Source organism: Puntigrus tetrazona, chromosome 6, assembly GCF_018831695.1.
Source record: "Puntigrus tetrazona isolate hp1 chromosome 6, ASM1883169v1, whole genome shotgun sequence".
Lineage (NCBI taxonomy): Eukaryota > Metazoa > Chordata > Actinopteri > Cypriniformes > Cyprinidae > Puntigrus > Puntigrus tetrazona.
This window is the reverse complement of record NC_056704.1, coordinates 8,951,251-8,970,122: the sequence shown is the minus strand read 5'-3', so window position 1 is coordinate 8,970,122 and position 18,872 is coordinate 8,951,251. Positions and strand designations below refer to the sequence as shown.

General features: G+C 36.0%; 2 protein-coding genes across 3 annotated transcripts; one reads left to right on the top strand and one right to left on the bottom strand.

The window, feature by feature from the left end:
• Positions 1–2,742: 2,742 nt before the first annotated feature.
• evpla (envoplakin a) lies at positions 2,743–14,867 on the top strand. The gene is made up of 21 exons (XM_043241665.1): positions 2,743–2,771; positions 2,879–2,978; positions 3,198–3,352; positions 3,518–3,641; positions 3,950–4,081; positions 4,575–4,616; positions 4,770–4,931; positions 5,646–5,753; positions 5,968–6,063; positions 6,161–6,271; positions 6,964–7,110; positions 7,237–7,391; positions 7,877–7,974; positions 8,608–8,780; positions 9,027–9,205; positions 9,394–9,532; positions 9,706–9,899; positions 10,110–10,260; positions 10,367–10,450; positions 11,055–11,162; positions 11,526–14,867. Exons 1-21 carry the CDS (start codon positions 2,743–2,745, stop codon positions 14,865–14,867), a joined length of 5,829 nt encoding a protein of 1,942 aa, XP_043097600.1.
• Position 14,868: 1 nt separating this feature from the next.
• On the bottom strand, positions 14,869–18,797 carry ten1 (TEN1 subunit of CST complex). Of its 2 annotated transcripts, none has more exons than XM_043241780.1 (3): positions 18,372–18,797; positions 16,596–16,753; positions 14,869–16,501 (listed from the first exon to the last, which is right to left on the bottom strand). In XM_043241780.1, exons 1-3 carry the CDS (start codon positions 18,458–18,460, stop codon positions 16,338–16,340), a joined length of 411 nt encoding a protein of 136 aa, XP_043097715.1. In that variant the 5' UTR covers positions 18,461–18,797; the 3' UTR covers positions 14,869–16,337. The 2 variants fall into 2 exon arrangements, with proteins under 2 accessions (XP_043097715.1, XP_043097716.1); XM_043241781.1 differs by having other exon boundaries at positions 14,869–16,480.
• Positions 18,798–18,872: the final 75 nt, after the last annotated feature.

The following is an 18,872-nucleotide window of genomic DNA, read 5'->3' as shown; positions in this document are numbered from 1 at the left end:
TGGTTATACTGAACTACTGTTAATAAAAATAATTCCTCAACAGCGCAATATGTCTAACAAAGTTAGGTCCGTTTTAATAAACTACATACCGAATCAATTCAGTTCCGACGGGATTGGATTGGTTTACGTGTCAGAATGTAATTTTGGCCTTATTGTTAATGTAGTGACTTGCATTTCTTTCTTTTTTTTCCTTTTGCTATAGGCTAACTTTTAATTACAATCAACGGCTAGAAGAAAAAAAACGATGAATGATAGAGATATGTGTATGTGTGGGTGAAAAAAAAAAAAATGGGAAGGTGAAACAGGTCTGCCCGGTCCTGCTGAAGGAGGTGGTCTGGGTGTCGCCCAACACCTGTTACTCAGGGCGGAGTGAAGACAGAAGAACAGCTTTACTTCACCACTGTGTGTACAGAGAAGTTAGTGGAGGTAAAGGATAAACAGACGCGAGGCAGATTCACTAATTCAAACACCCACAGCAGAGAAGGTGAATCTCACCTCACTCCAACTTTTAGGATGTTCAGGAAGAAAGAAAACACCGTCAAAGATGATTCCAAGATAAGCAAGTGAGTGCTGTTGGTTATTTTATCCTCTAGGCTGTTTAGGTTCTGTTATGCTGGCAGGCAGGTCTGAGATCAGTTTTATGCAGACTTGAGTAACCAGAGACCAGAGAGTAAAGGTACAATTGTGGTTGACTCTGTATCTTCCTGGTGACATTAGATCTGAAATCTGTAATGGTTAACCCTTTCAAATTTTTCCAAGTATTTTCTGGAGCCTACAGCAATTTGTAAACAGAATTGGTTTCTTGGTCAGTCTTATTTTATTCTCTAGATCATGAGTTTATTATTAAGTAATAGAAGGAAATGGAAGCATTACAATAATGATAACTAGTTCCATGGGCCCTTATGCTGGTTGTTTTGGTTATAATATAAACTTTGCTTTCTAAACACAAGTTAGATTTATTATGATTCGTTAAAATTACATTACAGTGGATAAAAAAAAACAGAAAAACAGACATTTGGGTTAGTGAAGTATAGTATCGGCTGGACTGGGATCAGGTCAGGAGCTTATTTTGTAACAAAGCAGACAGACAGAGTTGACTGTTCATCTGCAGGCATGTTCTTTGATATCAGAATTGTTGTATAGAAATCAGGTCTCCCATCTGAACACACCACCAATCAGATCTGATTCATTCATGTGCGATGTAGATATAATTAAAAAGCTAAATAAAGGTAACAACATGTAAACATTCTGTAGTCAGGGTCTCCCAATAAAAGCAGATGTAAAAAAAAAAAGAAAAGAAAAGAGTGAAAGGAGCGTCCTGGCTGATTAAGCTCAGTTCCTGTAAGGGCTGACGTTCTTGTTCCTCCACTAGGCTGCTGGGTGTTGGTCCATTGTTTCGCACAGTAATGCAAACGTGACATTTGAAAGACAAACACAATATAATGTTACAGATTGCAGAAAGAAACAAAGATTTTATAAGTTCTATATAAGTTCTACACACACAGTAGACTTTAAAACAATTAGCTTTTTAGTAATTGTACGTACCGTGTATTATGTAATTCAGTGTTTGCGTACCCAGAAGTCCTAAAAGCACCCAGTCTCCCATCTCTGGGCCTTATCTGACCCATTATGGAATTAGGTATGAGCTGAAATTGAACAAAATAATGCATGAATTCTCTCTGCTAAGAGCATCCACCAATGTGAACTGTCCTTATCTGAATTATTATGGAATTAGATGTGAGCTGAAATGAAGCTGTGACAGGTTCATTTCATCAGCTAAACCAGTGTTTAGATGACAGCCGATTTTATATCTTTCGTGACTGACTTACATTTTTATGAAATTAAGATTTGCATTGCAGTATGGGTTTATTGTCTTCCTGTTTGTTGGTTTAGCAAAAATATCTGCAAAAACAGTTGATGCTGTTTAAACATGGAAATTTTAGCAAATTTGATCTAGTCAGCTAATCTGTCAGAAGTAGTTTTCTCTTGATCAGATATGGTAAGTACAGGAGGTTCTTTCACAGGCCTTGTCCAAAAAGTTGATTATATGGGAGGGTGAAAAGATAACTAGAGAATGTGTGTGAAGGGTGGTGTGGCATAGTTTGCATTGTTGGATATAAACAATGATGGAAACTTTCTGGACTGCCATGGCATGATGGGGACATTTTTACAAAATCCGCTTGACAATGTCAAACTAGTTTTAATTCAAATGAATGCCAAATTTAATTTCACTAATCTGAGGAATCTAAGTAACATATTTTCTCTCATGATGTAACAAAGCAGCTGGACATGACCAATATTCACCAACTAGTTAATACCGGATGAGATAATGATGTCAGTAATTCCACTAGACTCCCAGTAAGGAAGGAATAGGTGTTTTAGTCTGAGCTCTCATATGCATTGTTTTATCTCTTTAGGGTGGAGAAAAAAACTATTAAAAGAAAAATGTATAATCTACAGAGTTAACTAAGGATACCCCACCCAGATTCTCAGCCATTTCGTGGATTCAAAATCTAAAAAGCTGTCATTCAGTAATAATTAACATTCATTTAACAGATGATTAGTTCATGTATTAAGTCATTTCTCTATGGACCCCCTCAGGTATGTCTGGGGCCCTTAAAGGTCCTTGGTTGAAAATCCTGATTCCTCACTGAAACAATCACACATTCATTCATATTTTATCTCTAAAAGGTTCTGCTGACCATAATCTTTTGATATTGTGAGCCACATAATTCTCCCACAATGACTCTGATTGATTTGGTGCTCTACAAGTACAAGTATTTATTTTACTAAAGCCTAATGGAATTTTTTTTTCATTATTTTGTATTTGAGTATCTTTTACACATTGCCATACTATCTTTCAATTTTGAACTGACAGATCACAGGTGAGTAGCCTGGCTTTGCTGATTGCACGCATGCAGAAGAATGCAGACACTGTTGAGAAAGATGTACTGCGAGCAGAAGAGCTGCTACTCATAGTAAGATAGCACATTCTATGTTTCATTTGTGTGTGTGTGTATGTGTATATATATTTCTTAAATATGTACATGTATGTGTGTGTATTCATACATAATAAATATACACAGTACACACACATATGTAAACAAAAACCTCTATTTTGTATGTGATTAATCATGTTTGATCATTTGACAGCACTGATATATGTCATACATTAAAACCCCTTTCCCTTTGCTCAGGATGCTGACAATGAGAAGAATAACAGGAAATTACAACATCAGAAGGAAACAGCAGACCTCTTAGGCCGGGCAGAGGGGCTTCTAAAAGATCTGTTCCTGGATATGGACAAAGCCAAGAAAATGAAACACCCTCAGGCTGGAGAAATTGAGAACGAGTGAGTGACCGATGTTGAGTGACCATGACTGATGTTGCTCTGTCACATCTCAGCTTGAGCTAGCAGGGTTGCACAGTGTATCTTCTCACGTATACGATTATACTGAAAGCTAATAGTATTGCTTTTTACAGGCACCGTAAATTGTTATTTTTTTCCATTAATTAGTGTCAGTCGTCTTCACGAGCGTTGGCTTAAAGACTGCTCCCTTTACCGAGAGCTGTATGAGCCTCTGAATGAGGTGGAACTGCAGCCAAGAATTAACTGGTCTCTGGTGCTGAACCAAAAACAGGTCAGAAAACACATTAATATGCACACAAAGAAAAAGACTGAGGGACTAATCATTTACTTTTGGATTAATAATTAAAAATAGCCCACACAATAACTCTAACCCTTAAATTAAAAAATCATCTCTGAGTGGTAATTTGATTTGATTTAACCACAAAAGATGGTGAGAAATAAGGACAGTCTGACACAGTGAAGTCCTAGTGGGGGAAAGGGAAAGCCTCTGGTCTCCCATATACATTCTTTAATTCTTTACTGCAATGTCTGTCTGTGTGTTGATTAATTAGTATTTCGTAATATTTTGGAAAATTACAGAAGGAGGCAAGCAAAGAGGAGTATGGTCCTACTCTTGCTGACCTGAAGAAACAGATTGCAGCTCATAACATCCTTCATAAGGAGATTGAGTCTTACAACAACCAGCTAAGCCCTGGATCAACCAGCTCCCAGGTAAACCTCAGTGCTCAGCTTTCGCTGTCATCAATTACTCACTCATCATGTCATTACAATGCTCCAATTCTGAATCTTCAAAAGACAAATGAATTTGTCATGAAACAGAAAACATTTCTGTCCTTTCACAAGACCACATTTTGATGCTTCCAAAAGTTCAGGAAGACATCGTAAAAGTAATACATATAAACCAAACTGTTACATCCAAACCTTCCCGGAGAGACACGCTTTATATGATTTATAAGATTGAGTTGTATGATGAACAGATATATTTTAGGCTTTTATTGACATTAATGTTGATAAATGCACATTTTCAAAGCATCAAAGTTTTGGTTGTGTTGATGTTCAATGGAGGGACACTTACTTTTCTCTTATATTTCATTAATATATTCTTCATCTTCAAGATTAAGATGTAATACTCAGAACAGTTAAGTGAAGAGAATTTTGACTAATCGTTTATTCACAAAATCTAAAATCCCTCATGTCATTCCAGGAGGAATATGCTGCCATTAAGAAGCAATATGCTAACCTACTGGTAAGAAATCATACCTATCACTGATACATAGAAGAAGTAGACTTCTCTTGCCTCTTTAAATTGTAAGAGATACTGTTAGTGCCAGGAAAGGCTGGTGAGTTTTAACAAGGACAACAACAACAAATCAAATTCTGGATTTTATTTGCTTTACAGGATAACTCAAAATGGAGACGTCACTATCTCAACAGCCTGTACGATTACATGCAAGACTGTGAGAAGGAGGTGGCATACATGAGAGAGGAGCAGAACAAGATCCTTAGACAGGACTGGAGTGATCAGATGGCTGACCATGCTGACATCCGCAGACAGTATGAGGTGAGCTGATGACAATGGAGTGGACTGAAGGAAACAGTGTTTCACAGACTCTAGTAGCTGGGGTCCATCAGGCGCTGATGAGCAGTCTTGTTTTTGTGACAAAAACAATTTCATAGTCCAGTTTCAGTTTTATAGTTTCAGTTCAGGTTTCATCAGACCATGAATCATGATCGTAAAACACATTGGTTATGACACATTGCCACCTACTGGTCAAAAGGTATGAAAAATACCTAATAAAATCTGGTCTCTTTTGGTGCAACATACTGAGTCTCAGTTTTCTCATGTTAACCATTTTGGAATGTTAATCAATTTAAATTTAAGTAAAGTGAAATGCTGTAATTCTAAACACATTAACAAAAGCATTGGAAACATAAAATTGCAGCATGAAAGGTAATTGCGTATTCGAAAATAAAAAAAATGTGAAATTCAAATTTTTTTTGAAATATTTTATACATTTTGTAATTTATGAATTGTATCTTCTAGGATACTCTACAAGAGGTTTTATTGAGAGCGTGGAAAACTGTGATGACAATTGTGTTACAATTTACTTTTTTTTCCCAAAACATTTTGTTAAACACTTGTAATTAGGACAGCAATGAGAATAAACAAGTTAATTGGACAAGCAATAAAAGGTGGCAATACTTAGCTGTAAGAGTGGCAACTCCACATTTTAAAGAAAACATATTAGACCTTTTTTTCTCTTGTCCATTGCAGATCTTTAAGAATAACAGCCTGCTGTCCCACGAAAGTGAGGTCAACAAATTACAGGATGATGGAGATCGACTGGTCGAGCTGAAACATCCTGCTGCCAGCACTGTTCAGGTAGCTTTATTATGTAACACTTCGGTCAACCATATTATCTATGTGATATTGGATTTGTTATTTAATGCTGTTGAAAAATGCATGACACTGAAAAATTTAAGTTGACTAATAACAATGAATTAAATGATGTGTTTAATAAATAAATATTGTATTCAGCATTCTACAACATTAACATAATCAGAGCTGATCTCTAATGTGCTCTTTGTGTGTCCAGGCCCAGAGAGACACTGTCAGGAATGAATGGCAGAAGTTTCTGAATCTTTGCATCTGTCAGGAAACACATCTAGACAATATAGAGGAGTACAAAAGGGTAGGGTGGATAGATCCATAGTTTTTGTTAAGCAGATTAAGTTATAGTCATTTTCTTATTTTGTAAAGTGTAATCAATTTTGCGTTCTTCTCAACAGTACCAACTGGATGCAGATACCTTGTCAGAGTCTTTATCTAAGCTTGGCTCCACTGTTGATGCCAAAGCACTCAATGGCAAAACCAGCACTGAAATTCAGATGCAGCTTGAGGTGAAATCACATTTTGAACTATTAAATACATCTAAATTATATATAAATTGTATGTGTGTGTGTGTACAGTCATATATAAATATATACTGAGTGATTCTGACAAGGGCCTAATTGTGAAGGCTAGAAGACTGGGTCTTATGAAGTGGGGAGCAATGGCTGGCCTGTGTAGTCTGATCCAACAGACGAGCTGCTGTAGCTCAAACTGCTCAAGACGTTAATGCTGGTTCCGATGGAAAGGTGTCAGAATACACACTGCATCACAATTTGTTGCTTAAGCTGCATAGGCAATGCTAATCCCTGTCTACTGACGAAAGCACCAACAGGGGCTATACGAGCATCAGAACAGAGCAATGGAAGAAGGTGGCTTGGTCTGAAGAATCACATTTTCTTTTACATGGTGTGGATGGCCGAGTGCATGTGCATCACTTACCTGGGGAACACATGGAACCAGGATGGTAAGTGATGCACATGCACTCGGCTATCCACACCATGTAAAAGAAAATGTGATTCATCAGACCAAGCCAAGCACTATGAGTAGCAGGCAAGCCGACGGAAGCAGTGCAATGCTTTGAGAAATGTTTTGCTGGGAAACCTTTGGTCCTGCAATCCATGTGGATATCACTTCATGACACGTACCACCTATGTAATACAACTCTGTAGGTATAAATATTGTGTATTCTGTGTTTCTGCAGGCTGAGGAAAGGCCTCTACAGCGCAACGAGCAGCTGCTAGCTGACCTGAGAAAACGAAGCACCTCTATCTCACCACTAAAGCTTCGACACACTCCTCCAAGCAAAACTACCACGGTTGAGTCTCTGTGTGACTGGAAGACTCCTAAGGTTAGAATTTCTAACACAAAACCAAAAGTTCAAGTCATTTTTTTTCTATCATGTAGCTTGAAAAGCTTTGGCTACTAATTTTATATTCTTCTATTATTTTTTTAAAATCAACTGGATTTTTCTCAGGCTTCACTGAACAGAGGAGAGCTGTTTAATCTGAAGTCCAACACAGACAATGATAACTGGGAGGTTCAGTCCAACGATGGAACGATCAAAAAATTTCCTGGAGTTTGCTTTATGATTCCTCCACCTGATCCTGATGCCATCAACAGAGTTGACCTGTAAGAAAAAAAAATACTGGGCTGGGCAATACATTTAAAATGTAATATCTAAATATTTTTCAAATTTTTTTAACCTCTCAATATTTTTGCATTTGCTCTAGGATAATAAAAAAAAATTCTACCCCAATTAAAAAAAGGATAGAGCATCTGTTGTTTCTAAGCACATTCAAATTTAAATTATTGTGCTTAGAAAAAGTACTTTTTTAATTATATAAAGAAGGAGTGGAATTGACTTTTCATGCCATCTTTAGCAAATTAATCTTTATTTTCAGAAAACTTTAGATATTCACAGTTTTATATCACATCAGTATATCATATTGATTATTCAGTTATTACAATTATAGCCCTGATATTCTAATATTTACTCAACTGTACTCACAAAAATAGATAAACTTTGTAGTGAATCCTTAAGATATGATAATATATAATGAGTAAAGCCTACAGTGTGAAGAATAGCTAATAATAATTAATGTTTGTATAAGCAGGCTAGGCACAGAGTTGGAAGATCTAAAGAAAAGGCGGGCTGCTTTGAGAACTTCACTGAACAATCAACCATCAAAGGCCTCTGTTTCACAGGCTCCAGGTAATTAGAACTCATTTCTCATTTAAACTGTTAAGCACTGTGAAAATTTTGAATAAGAGCAATGAATGCAAACAAAGCTTTTTTGGGGGTAACACTTTACTTAAAGCCTTTATGTATAATGTATTATAAAATAAGCTTTAATTAATTAATTATGCTCTCTGAATAATTATAACCACAGTTAATACATTGTAACTAGGTCTTTGGGTAAACAGTGCTTCAATTTAATTCATGATTTGGGTTTTGATTCGATTTAAGAATGATTTTTGTCATTTCAGAAAGATTCGGTTCGAGATTTTCCACAGTTAAATTTATGCGATTTGATTAATGACTTCATTCTGCATTCTTTAAGTGAAATCACAGAATTATTAAAATGCTTCGTCTTATATGCTTAGTCAAATTACACAGAAGCCTTTAAGGAGTCAGAGGCAAAACAAACAAACAAACAAGTTAATGCTTTACCTAGTAAATATTGAATTTAGTCAAATAAATAACTATTAAAAATTGCGTTTTCTTGTTAGTTTACATAGTTATAAATTCTGGTTATTTTGAAAATACACTGTAGCCCATTTAAAAGAGGTCATCACAGTGTATGGTGCTCATAAACAAACTTTATTGTTTGTCATATTTTTGAAGTTCCTGCTCCAAGAGCCGAGGAGAACTCCAAAGCTGCAGAGCTAGCTAGCCGCCTAAACAAAATGGATAAAGATCTAGCTCAAGTTGAGAAGGATACTCTGAGCAGTCTAAGGGCTCCACTGAACCGCACGGATCCTGCCACAGACCTCAATAAACGCTTGCAGGAGCAAGAGGTGAGACATGCCTTAGATATCTAACTAGAGGTAAACTGCAATACATATTCAATAAAACCATTATAAGGTGGATTTAATCAACCTTAACCTCTAAAGCAGTGGCTCTTACAAGCACATCTAATTCAGGTCATCAGCACATTACTAGAGACTCGAGTTGAAAACCACTGCTCTAAAGCAATTGTTTCTTGTAAAAAATTGTCAGTGCGACAAAGGCACCGTTATTTGAGATTGTTATTGTCTAAACAGAGAACAACTGCAGCTCTCCAGCAGTTGGAAAAACAGAGGGCTGCAGCCCAAAAGGACCTGGAACCTCTACTTTCAAATGATACTAATGGGCCAACCTCTTCCACTCTACCTCAAAAACTCAGTGATGCCAAAAACAAACAAGACAGTCTAGCTGCTCTCGTTGATCTTTACAGAAAGAAGTATGTATAATTACAAATGTATTATTATAAAAAAAAGAATACAATTCTAGATGTTTAAACTCATGCTCGGACTTGTTTTAGCACCTGCATATGATTGCTCTTTTGTTGATTTTGAAGTCGCTTTGGATAAAAGCGTCTGCCAAATGACTAAATGCAAATGTGACTCTGTTGCCTGTTTTTAACATTAGAGCAAATGCTTCTATGGTGTTGGAGAGACAGCTGAGGAAAATGGACAGCACTGTCTCAGGATTTGAGAAACAGCTAAGTGATGATGGTGCCATCCCAGACAAAAGTACTGCCCTTCAAAGCCGTACACAGGAAATTCAGGTAAAGACAGTCTTCATTTTGTAGGACGTATTATCTAAAATATTTGGGACCTGTGTGTGTTGCCTTCAAACAATGTTACATGATTTTGGAAACTGCTTTCTAGGTAATGCCACGGCATGTAACAAATGCTTGAATTTTATGCACACTAACAAAATATCCTGTCTTTTATCCAGGGTTTGAGAAAAGATGTTGCTGGAGCACAAAGTGAGATGCAAAAGCTTAGCGAGGACCTCGAGGCACTTAAGAAGTTATGCAGTTCACTTCAACAGGGTTACCAGGAGTACTGTCCTGATATACGCAGACAGGAAGCAGAAGTGAAGAATCTTCAAAGCCGATATGCCAATGTGAGCAACCAGCTGAATGAAAGGTAATTTCCAATAAAAAAATGTGTGTAATTGGTGTTATTGTATAAGGTGTTAATAAGGTGTTATTGTTTTATTTTATTTTTTTTTTACTTTGTTTTATTGTTGTAATTTTTTTATGATTATATTAGTTCCTTTATTATTCCCTTCATATTACTTCTGTTTAAAGTTCTTGTTGCTTTAGTATAGACGTTGTCTTAAATATATTTCCTTAGAGAGAGGCTTTTGCAAGAGGCTAACACAAAACACCAGGACTTCCAGAATGCGAGCCAATCACTAAACTCCTTCTTACATAATCTACCTAACAACAAGATTAACCCCACGGATGATTTATCTCAAGTCAATGCAAAACAGAACTCTCAAAAGGTTGGATTTGTAGACTATAATTTTAATTTTAATATTAATTACATAAAATACATGAAGTAAATAAAAAACAATACAATTCTCAATGTTATTTTCTTTTATTCAAAAGAGGGTAATGGAGGACATACAGAGGAAAGGCGATGATATGGACAGGGTGGCTGATCTCTCCAAGGATCTTCAGAATTCTCTCAAAGTAAGTTAAATATTTGTGCTACAGTAAATGTCTTAATCCAGAATCACCTAAAGTCAAAATTATGAGACTAAAATTGTGAGATTAAGTCTGAATATCTTCATAACGAAGAATTTTGAAATTAAAATGGTAATATTTTGATAATAAAGTTGTAATATTATGAGATTAAATAGTAGTATTTTAAGAATGTAATTTTTTTAATTAGATTAATCAATATAATATTTAAAGAATTTTGAGAAGTATATATTGCATATATAAAATTCCACCACCTACTCTACAATAGATGTCTTGTTTTTAATGTTAAATACATGTAATGAAAGAAAGGTTGGATGCCACAGACATTTTTTGCGGAGTAGGTGGAATTTCCACATCAAATATTACAACTATTCACACAATATACTATATTAAAAAAAAATTGTGATGTCAATATTGTATTGCTATGACTTTATTCTTAAAATACTGATTTTAATTTGACATTTTATCATCACATTAAAACATTGTCACAATAAAAATTTAAAAAATTGTACCATTTTTTTTATTTTACCTTTTTATTACTATTATTATTAAACCATGTTGTTAAATTGTATATTGTATTTATTTTGGGCAGGAATATGAGATGAATTGTGTCAAGTACAATGCTACTCTTCATGACATACCTGCGATAGATGCTAAAAGGCTTCACACCTCCACCCTAGCTAGCTCTGTTGCAAAACAGGTGAGATATCTAAAATATAAAACATGACAAAATACCTAATATCAATTAAACACTTAATTATTTATTTTGTTGTACTACAGGAGAAGGATCTTACAAACCAATATGCTGAGACAGCTGCTGAAAATGGACAATTACTCAACCAGATGAACTTAGCAAAATCCATCATGGCTGAGGTGCAAAATGTTATGATTTTTATTTTATTTTTTTACATTTTTCATGGGTTTACCAATGATCAAAAGGGATTGTTTGTATCACGTTATATTAAAATCCATTTCATCTTTGTTATGAAAAGCAAACATCTATGTAAAGTGTCCAAACTAATCATCTTTGAAATATTAATTGGTCTTTCCTCCATTTACACAGAATGTGGTAAAAGTAAATGCTGTACAACAACAACAGATGCAACAAAAAGCCGCTGAGGACACTGAAGTTCTCCAGAAAGAATTAAAGGAGGAAATTGCAAAACGTTCCAATGTAGAAAATAACCTGATCACCATCAAGAACAGATATTTATCTTTGAAGAATCGAAGAGGAGTAGAGCGGGTAGAGGAGAAAGAGGTTCTGCAGTATTACCGTGATCCAAAGCTTGCAGCCAATGTGGAGGACTTTCAAAAAAAAATTCACGAAGAAGCACTGAAACGCACAAAAACACAGAGTGAGATTGAGGTTCTGTCCAGAAAGATCAATAGCCTAGAAAGTGAACTTAAGAACACCAAGCCCAAGCTAGTGACAAGAGAAGTGACTGAGGTAGAGAAAGACCCTCAGTTGGATTTAGAAGCATCAAACATTCGAGAAAACATAAGCAAACTGAGAAGTGAACTTAAAGTTAAAGATCAAGAGAAGTCTCGCCTACAAACAGAGATAACAATTTTGGAGCAAAAGAAGCAAAACATAAAAGAGAGGGTGGTACAAAAAGAAGTTGTAAGACTGGAAAAAGATCCAGAAATGTTGAAGTCAGTTAGAACATTTGAGATGGCTATCTCAGATGAAGGTGAGAGGAGTAAATCACTGAAAAGTGAAATCTCCCAAACCAGGAGTCAAATCAATACACTTGAGAGGCTCATTCCAACTTTAGAGCCAAAAGTTGTCACCAAGGAAGTGAAAAGGATTGAGCAGGACCCTGCACTCATAAGTGAGTCTAAAAATCTTCTGACTACAATAGATGAAGTGAGAAATGAGAACAGAATTCTTGTTACTGAGCTTAGCAACCTTCAGTCACAACATATACAAATACAAAGGATGAAGCCCAAAGTGGAAGTCAAAGAAGTAATTAATGAGAACTTCAGGGTGTCACCTGAGACAGAGGCAGAGATGCATCGCTTGAGAAGGGAGCTCCAAGACAATAGCAGACAGTTCTCAGATTTTGACAGACAAATTAGTGTTGTCAACACCGAGCTGGGAGTGCTGTATGCACAGAAACCCAAAATTGAGTATAAGGAAGTAGTTCAGGAGGTTGTAAAAGAGGAAAGAAGTCCAGAGAATGTAAGAGAAATACAGAGGTTGTCTGATCAAGTATATTCCCTGCAAAAAACCTACAATACTTTGCAAGATCAGCTTATCCGTCTTAGAAAAGACAGGGATGAATGGAAGGCAGAAAAGTCAAAAGTTGAGACCAAGATTGTCACTAAAGATGTCACTAAGTATGTTGATGACCCACTTCTGGAGAAGGAGGCAGATCGTCTAAGAAGAGAGGTCCGTGAAGAAACTCAGAGGCGCAGAACTACAGAGGAAATGGTGTTTGACCTTCAGAATAAATACATTCAGCTTGAGAGACAAAAACCAGAAGAAAAAGTAGTAGTACAAGAGGTAGTACGTCTACAAAAAGATCCAAGGCAAATCCTTGATCATGACAGGCTAGGTAGGAGTCTGGATGAAGAAGTGAAGAATCGGAGAAAACTGGAGCTTGAGGTACAGCAGATGAGAGCACTCATAGAGGACAAGGAGATAGCCATCAGGAACAGTGATGAAAGGCAAAGAAAGATCCAGGTGGAAACTGAGCTGAGACAAATTAAATCCAGAATCCATGAGCTAGAAACTGCCCCACCTCCCATAGAAGAGAACATAGTCATAGAGGAAGTTCTGAAAGTTGAGAGGGATCCAAAACTAGATAAACTGACCAATGGTCTTCGAACAGACATGGATAAGGAGAGCAGTGACATTATGCGTTTAGAGAGAGACATCAGGAAATTGACACTGGAGATAGAAATCTTGCAGCGAGAGAAGTCGGTTGAGAAGACCATCTATAAAGACGTTGTTCGTGTAGAGAAAGATCAGGCTGTGGAAGCAGAACGGTCTCACCTTAGAGAACAATTACTTCAGAAGAAAAATGGCAGACGAGACATTGAGGATGAAATTCACCGTCTAAATGAAAAACTGCAGCGACAAGCAAGTAAAAGAACTACCACATCTCTGGAGGAGACCAACCTGATTCATGACAAGGACAAGCTGCAAAGAGAAAAAGAAAACCTCCAGAGAGAGCTGAGAACTTTGGAATCTGAAAATCAAAACATCAGCATCTCATTCCACCAGCAGTCTAGGTTGATGAGTGAAAGAAATCAAATGAACAGACAAAGAAGCATTAAAATGGAATCAGATGTTCAGAGGCTGGAAAGGGACATACTGGATGAGAAGGACAAAATTTATAAACGAGATAACATAATCAGGGAGCTAAAGAACAGTTTGAAGAAGGAGGATTCCTCAGAGACTCGAACTAAAGAAGTCAACGTGTCTACAAAGATCAGCATCTTGGACCCTAACACTGGTAAAGACATGTCACCATATGATGCTTACATGCAGGGCTTCATTGATCGCAGCCAATACATACAATTACAGGAACTAGAGTGTGACTGGGAGGAAATTACCACAATGGGACGTGATGGTGAGATATCTGTTTTGCAAGATCGGAAAAGTGGCAAACAGTACTCCATCAAAAATGCACTAAAAGAAGGCAGGGTGACTAAATACCAACTACAGCAGTACAAGGATGGCAAAATGCCAATCTCAGAGTTTGCTCTTCTTGTGGCTGGTGAAACAAAATCTCAGCCATACACCCCAGTTACCAGTCAACAAACTCAACAGCTTAATGAAGAGTTCCCCATTTGTGGTCTGTATGATGTACATACTGATTCAAGTCTTAATGTCCGCAGTGCCATGGAAAGAAAGATGATTGACACCAATACCGCCCAAAAACTGCTTGAAGCACAAGCAGCCACTGGTGGCATTGTGGACATCAGCAACAGCACAAGATATTCTGTCCACAAAGCAGCTGATCGAGGTCTTATTGAGTCCAGTCAACTACAACGGTTATTAAATGCTCAGAAGGCTTTCACTGGAGTTGAGGACCCAATGACCAAAGAACGTTTGTCAGTTGGAGAGGCTGTACAGAAAGGATGGATGCCCAAAGAAAATGCCATGAGATACATGGAGGCACAATTTCTGACAGGCGGCTTGGTGAACCCTAACAAAGCAGGAAGAGTTAACATTGTGGATGCTGTCAGCTCCAAGATGATTGACAGCACAATGGTGAGAGAGCTTCAGGAAGAGATCAACTATGCAAAGGAGTTGACTGACCCCATCACAAAGGAGAAGATCAACTACAAGCAGGCTTTGGCTCGTTGTAAGACAGACCCGCTATCGGGTCTTCCATTGCTTCCTGCTTCCTCAAAAGATTCTGCCTATTCTTCCTCATATTTTAGTCATAAATAATCACTGATAGTCTCATTGATTTACGAAATATGTAATTCAATCAAGTTTCTGCACTGTTAACTTAATTTCCTTGGTTATAATAATGCTGTAGACTCTATCACATAAGAAAAATGTAAACACACCAGTTTATAATTGCAATGTATTCATTAAGAGTTAAAAGAAAAAAAAATCTATTCTAAACAAAGGAATCCAAACATCGGAAAAAGAAGAGTCAACTATTGTTTTTTCAGATTTTAAGATAATCAGGATATAATGTATAATATTAAATATGTTTAGACAAGCTTTAGACAAACTTAATATGAAAATGTTAAGATTTATTCTGTACTATATACTAATTATACTGTCTATATCTATACTGTAATACAACATGCTGTAAATCTCAGGTGCTATAAAATCTGCCAGTGATGGACCAGAATAATAACATAATACTGTCATTTAAACTGCTGAGATTCTTATATGTACTTTATTTTTTACATTATGTAACGGGGCAAAATATTATAACACATAAATGCAAGAAATATTTATCCGAAACCAAATGTGGAAAATAAATTAGCCTTTTTTTATTTGCTTGGTATGATGGGCCAGAAGTGCAATTTCTGATTAAAAGTCATTATACATTTATTTATGTCTTTAACATTTTCTGTCCTTTCTAAAACTGCTGTTAAGAATCAAAATAATTAAAATGGCAATGAATGACTTTTGTTCTTTTTTGTTACATTTACTCTGTTTTTACTAAATTAAATAAACACATAATTCAAGAGTGTTATCAAACGTATTTGCAGGCATATGAATGGCAGCACACAAACTGTAATGTATTTTTGCGATAGCGCAAATGTATAATTTTATTACATTTGAATTTAGAGGACGCTTTTATCCAAAGCAACTTACAAATGAGGGCAATAGCAGCAATCAAAATCAACAATAATTTGCAAGTGCTGTACAAGTCTCAGCAAAACATAGTATGCATTATTTTAAAGTAATTGAAAAATTAATAATTTCTTTTAAAGAAGCAAGCAATAAATGAACAATGCAAGTCTAAAAGGGACAAGTTTTTTTAAAGAATTTTTTATTAGAATAGAGAGTGCTAGCTGATTCTTAAAGATGGCTAAGAACTAGGATTAAATTGGGAGGGAAAATTTTATTTAAAGTGTTTTTTATATTAACATTTATTATAATTTATTATTATTAATAAATAAAAACTGTTATACTTAATCACATTCGATATTCATAGGGTGTCAAAGTCTACAACTAATACCATACAGTACACAGTAACAAAATACACAGCTGAAGAACTACTCACCTCTGCTATATGATAAACATACATTATGTACACACACACACTTTCTGTAAATACATGTCATAGTCTTTTGAGAAGTTGACAAAGTCATACTTTCAAATTGTATAAAAACATAACAATAAAAAATATTTATCAAATAATCACATTTCATTTTTTTTAATACATATGACAGCTCACAGTGGGGAGCTTGCAGAAATATCAGGCATTCTTTCCCTAAAGAAGCATCTCTGTTCCATAATGGCCTTTTGCATTAATGTGAGGTCTATGCCATCAACACTACTCAAAGCACGAGCATGCAGGATAGCTCCACTTAATCCTGGAGAAGCAACACAACATTCTGGTTAAAAAATAAACAATGAATAAACACACACGTTCTGAATGCAACTACGCTTTACTTATATTACTGTATAAAACATCATGCTCAAACTCACCATCAGTCTTTTCAATTTCACCAAGAACAAAATACTGAGCTCCGAGAGTGGGTTGAAATGGTTCAACAAGTGTTGTTTGTACAGACACATGACACTGTGCAGAAGACTGCTGACCACCTAGAACGGCTTTGGACCCTTCTGGCTCGTAACTTATAAGTCTAGAAGGAAAAACAAAATACAGAATTATTTGACTTTTAAATCATGATTTAAGACCATTAATCAGTATTAGGAAACTGTAAACAAAAAAGACTCAGAATCAAGGAAGAGTTTAATCCAAATGCACCATAAACAAGAACACAGAACCAAGCTCACCTACATTACAAGAAAAAAACTGAAATTATTTGACATGAACGCATGTGCTTAGTTTGCAGTTTGTTAGTCGCTTAGCGTTGGCTTGGTGTGTCACAGCCTTAACATAACATGAAGAAAACTTTTTGAAGTGTGTTAAACTGTGAAGATTTCTTAGAAGTGGTGAATGCCTTACTTCTTTCTGGGACTTTTCCCAACTCCCTGAAACCTGCAGTTTGTTAAGCCCCTTCTAAAAAAGAGCAATCCTGATACCATACTGAGTAACTACAGGCCAATATCAAATCTTCCTTTTATAGGCAAGATTACTGAAAACATTGTTTTTAGTGTCAAGAGGAAATGTTGAAGATGTACATCATCATCAGCTATCTGTTTAAGAGCTTTAGATGTAGTCCTTTATTTAGAGAACTTTTACCAATACAGACTGTGCCCTTAACAGCATCAAGTGTCAGTCATGTGTAATGACAAGATTGAATTCTTAATTATATCTAAAGGCATTTCCTTTTTGAGTTCAGAGAATTGTCCCCAATGTAGTGGCATAAGAAAAACCTAATTCAAAAACACCCAAATGATCATGAGTGGATTTTGTGTAAAGCGTTCCTTCATATTCTGCATCTGTAGCCTTTTCAAAGGATGTACAAACTCAAACTTTACTGAATGTGTAGCTTTCCTAGCCAGGTTAAATATGATTCAGTAAGTCATGTAATCGTCCTGTTGATTCTGTTGTGTTACGCGGTCACATCACATCTAGTGTGGACATCCAAATGGCTTGTCACTGGAATCCTTTCACGTAAGGTGCAGTTTTAAATCCAATGTCAATATATTATGTGTCACAACCAAATTTGAATTATTTGAAATATTTTGTTAATTTTATTCTCCTTAAGCAGGTTCCATTTACATCTAGCATCAACAGAAAAGAACTACACGTGAAAGAAATGCCAAATGAAAAATATGTTTTTGTCCCACTCACATTAAAATACTCAAACGTGAAATAAAAGCTTTAATACACAGTAACATAATCACTGAATTGATCTAAACAAATGCAACAATGTATTTGATAATTAAAATTATGATTATTGGTCACATAAGAAAAACTGTCTGCTAACGTGGCATTTAACATGTATTGACATGATAAAAACATCTTGAATGTAGTTAAAAATTCTAATTCTATTAGCTACACAGTCCAAGGTAAAAAAAAAAAAAAAAAAAAAAAAAAGAGAAAAGCTGGGGGGTTGTATCAAAGAATAGCTCAGTATCTTAGTACATAGAAGATGCATAACTGTAGTTTCATTTGTCTGAGTACAAGGATTTATTTATGAATTTTGCTCCCTGTTGTTCCACTTCTCAACAATGACTAAAATACGGATGTTCGCAGCACTAGATTTGAAGTATAAATGAAAGATAGTGGGGGTAAATAAAATCAATCGCATTCGCACAAACATTTCTGAAAACTTTATCAAGTGAACCGACCTGCCATACGTTCGCACTGAGGCACCATCTTTCACCAGGTCTGTATTGATCTCCCAGAGGAAGTGGAGCACGGCTGGGGGAGGCAGCATTTCATATATTTGCTTTAAAAATGCATTAAAGGCTTAGATCATTAGAAATGAATAGTATTTTGGCTACTGTGCACATGAAGACAATAGCGCTACGCCATCGAGCCACGTGACTCGCCTCCAGGAAAGACGTGCTCCGCCACGCATACAAATACATTCAACTGATTGGTTAAGCGTTAGTGTGTATATTTACTTATTTGCTTACGTTTTATTCTCTTAGTAATACTAGTTAACGTTTTATTTATTTTGTGTCCGTGTTGAGCTTTTATTTTTCAACAGTAAACGCCAAGTCCTAATGAGCGTAATTGGCCCGTTTGGTACGCATCTTAAAACGCTATTTTAAATCATAACAACCCGGAATTTTGATTCTTTTGCTTTATTGTTGTGACTTTGGAGATACCGACCTCCTTGGCTC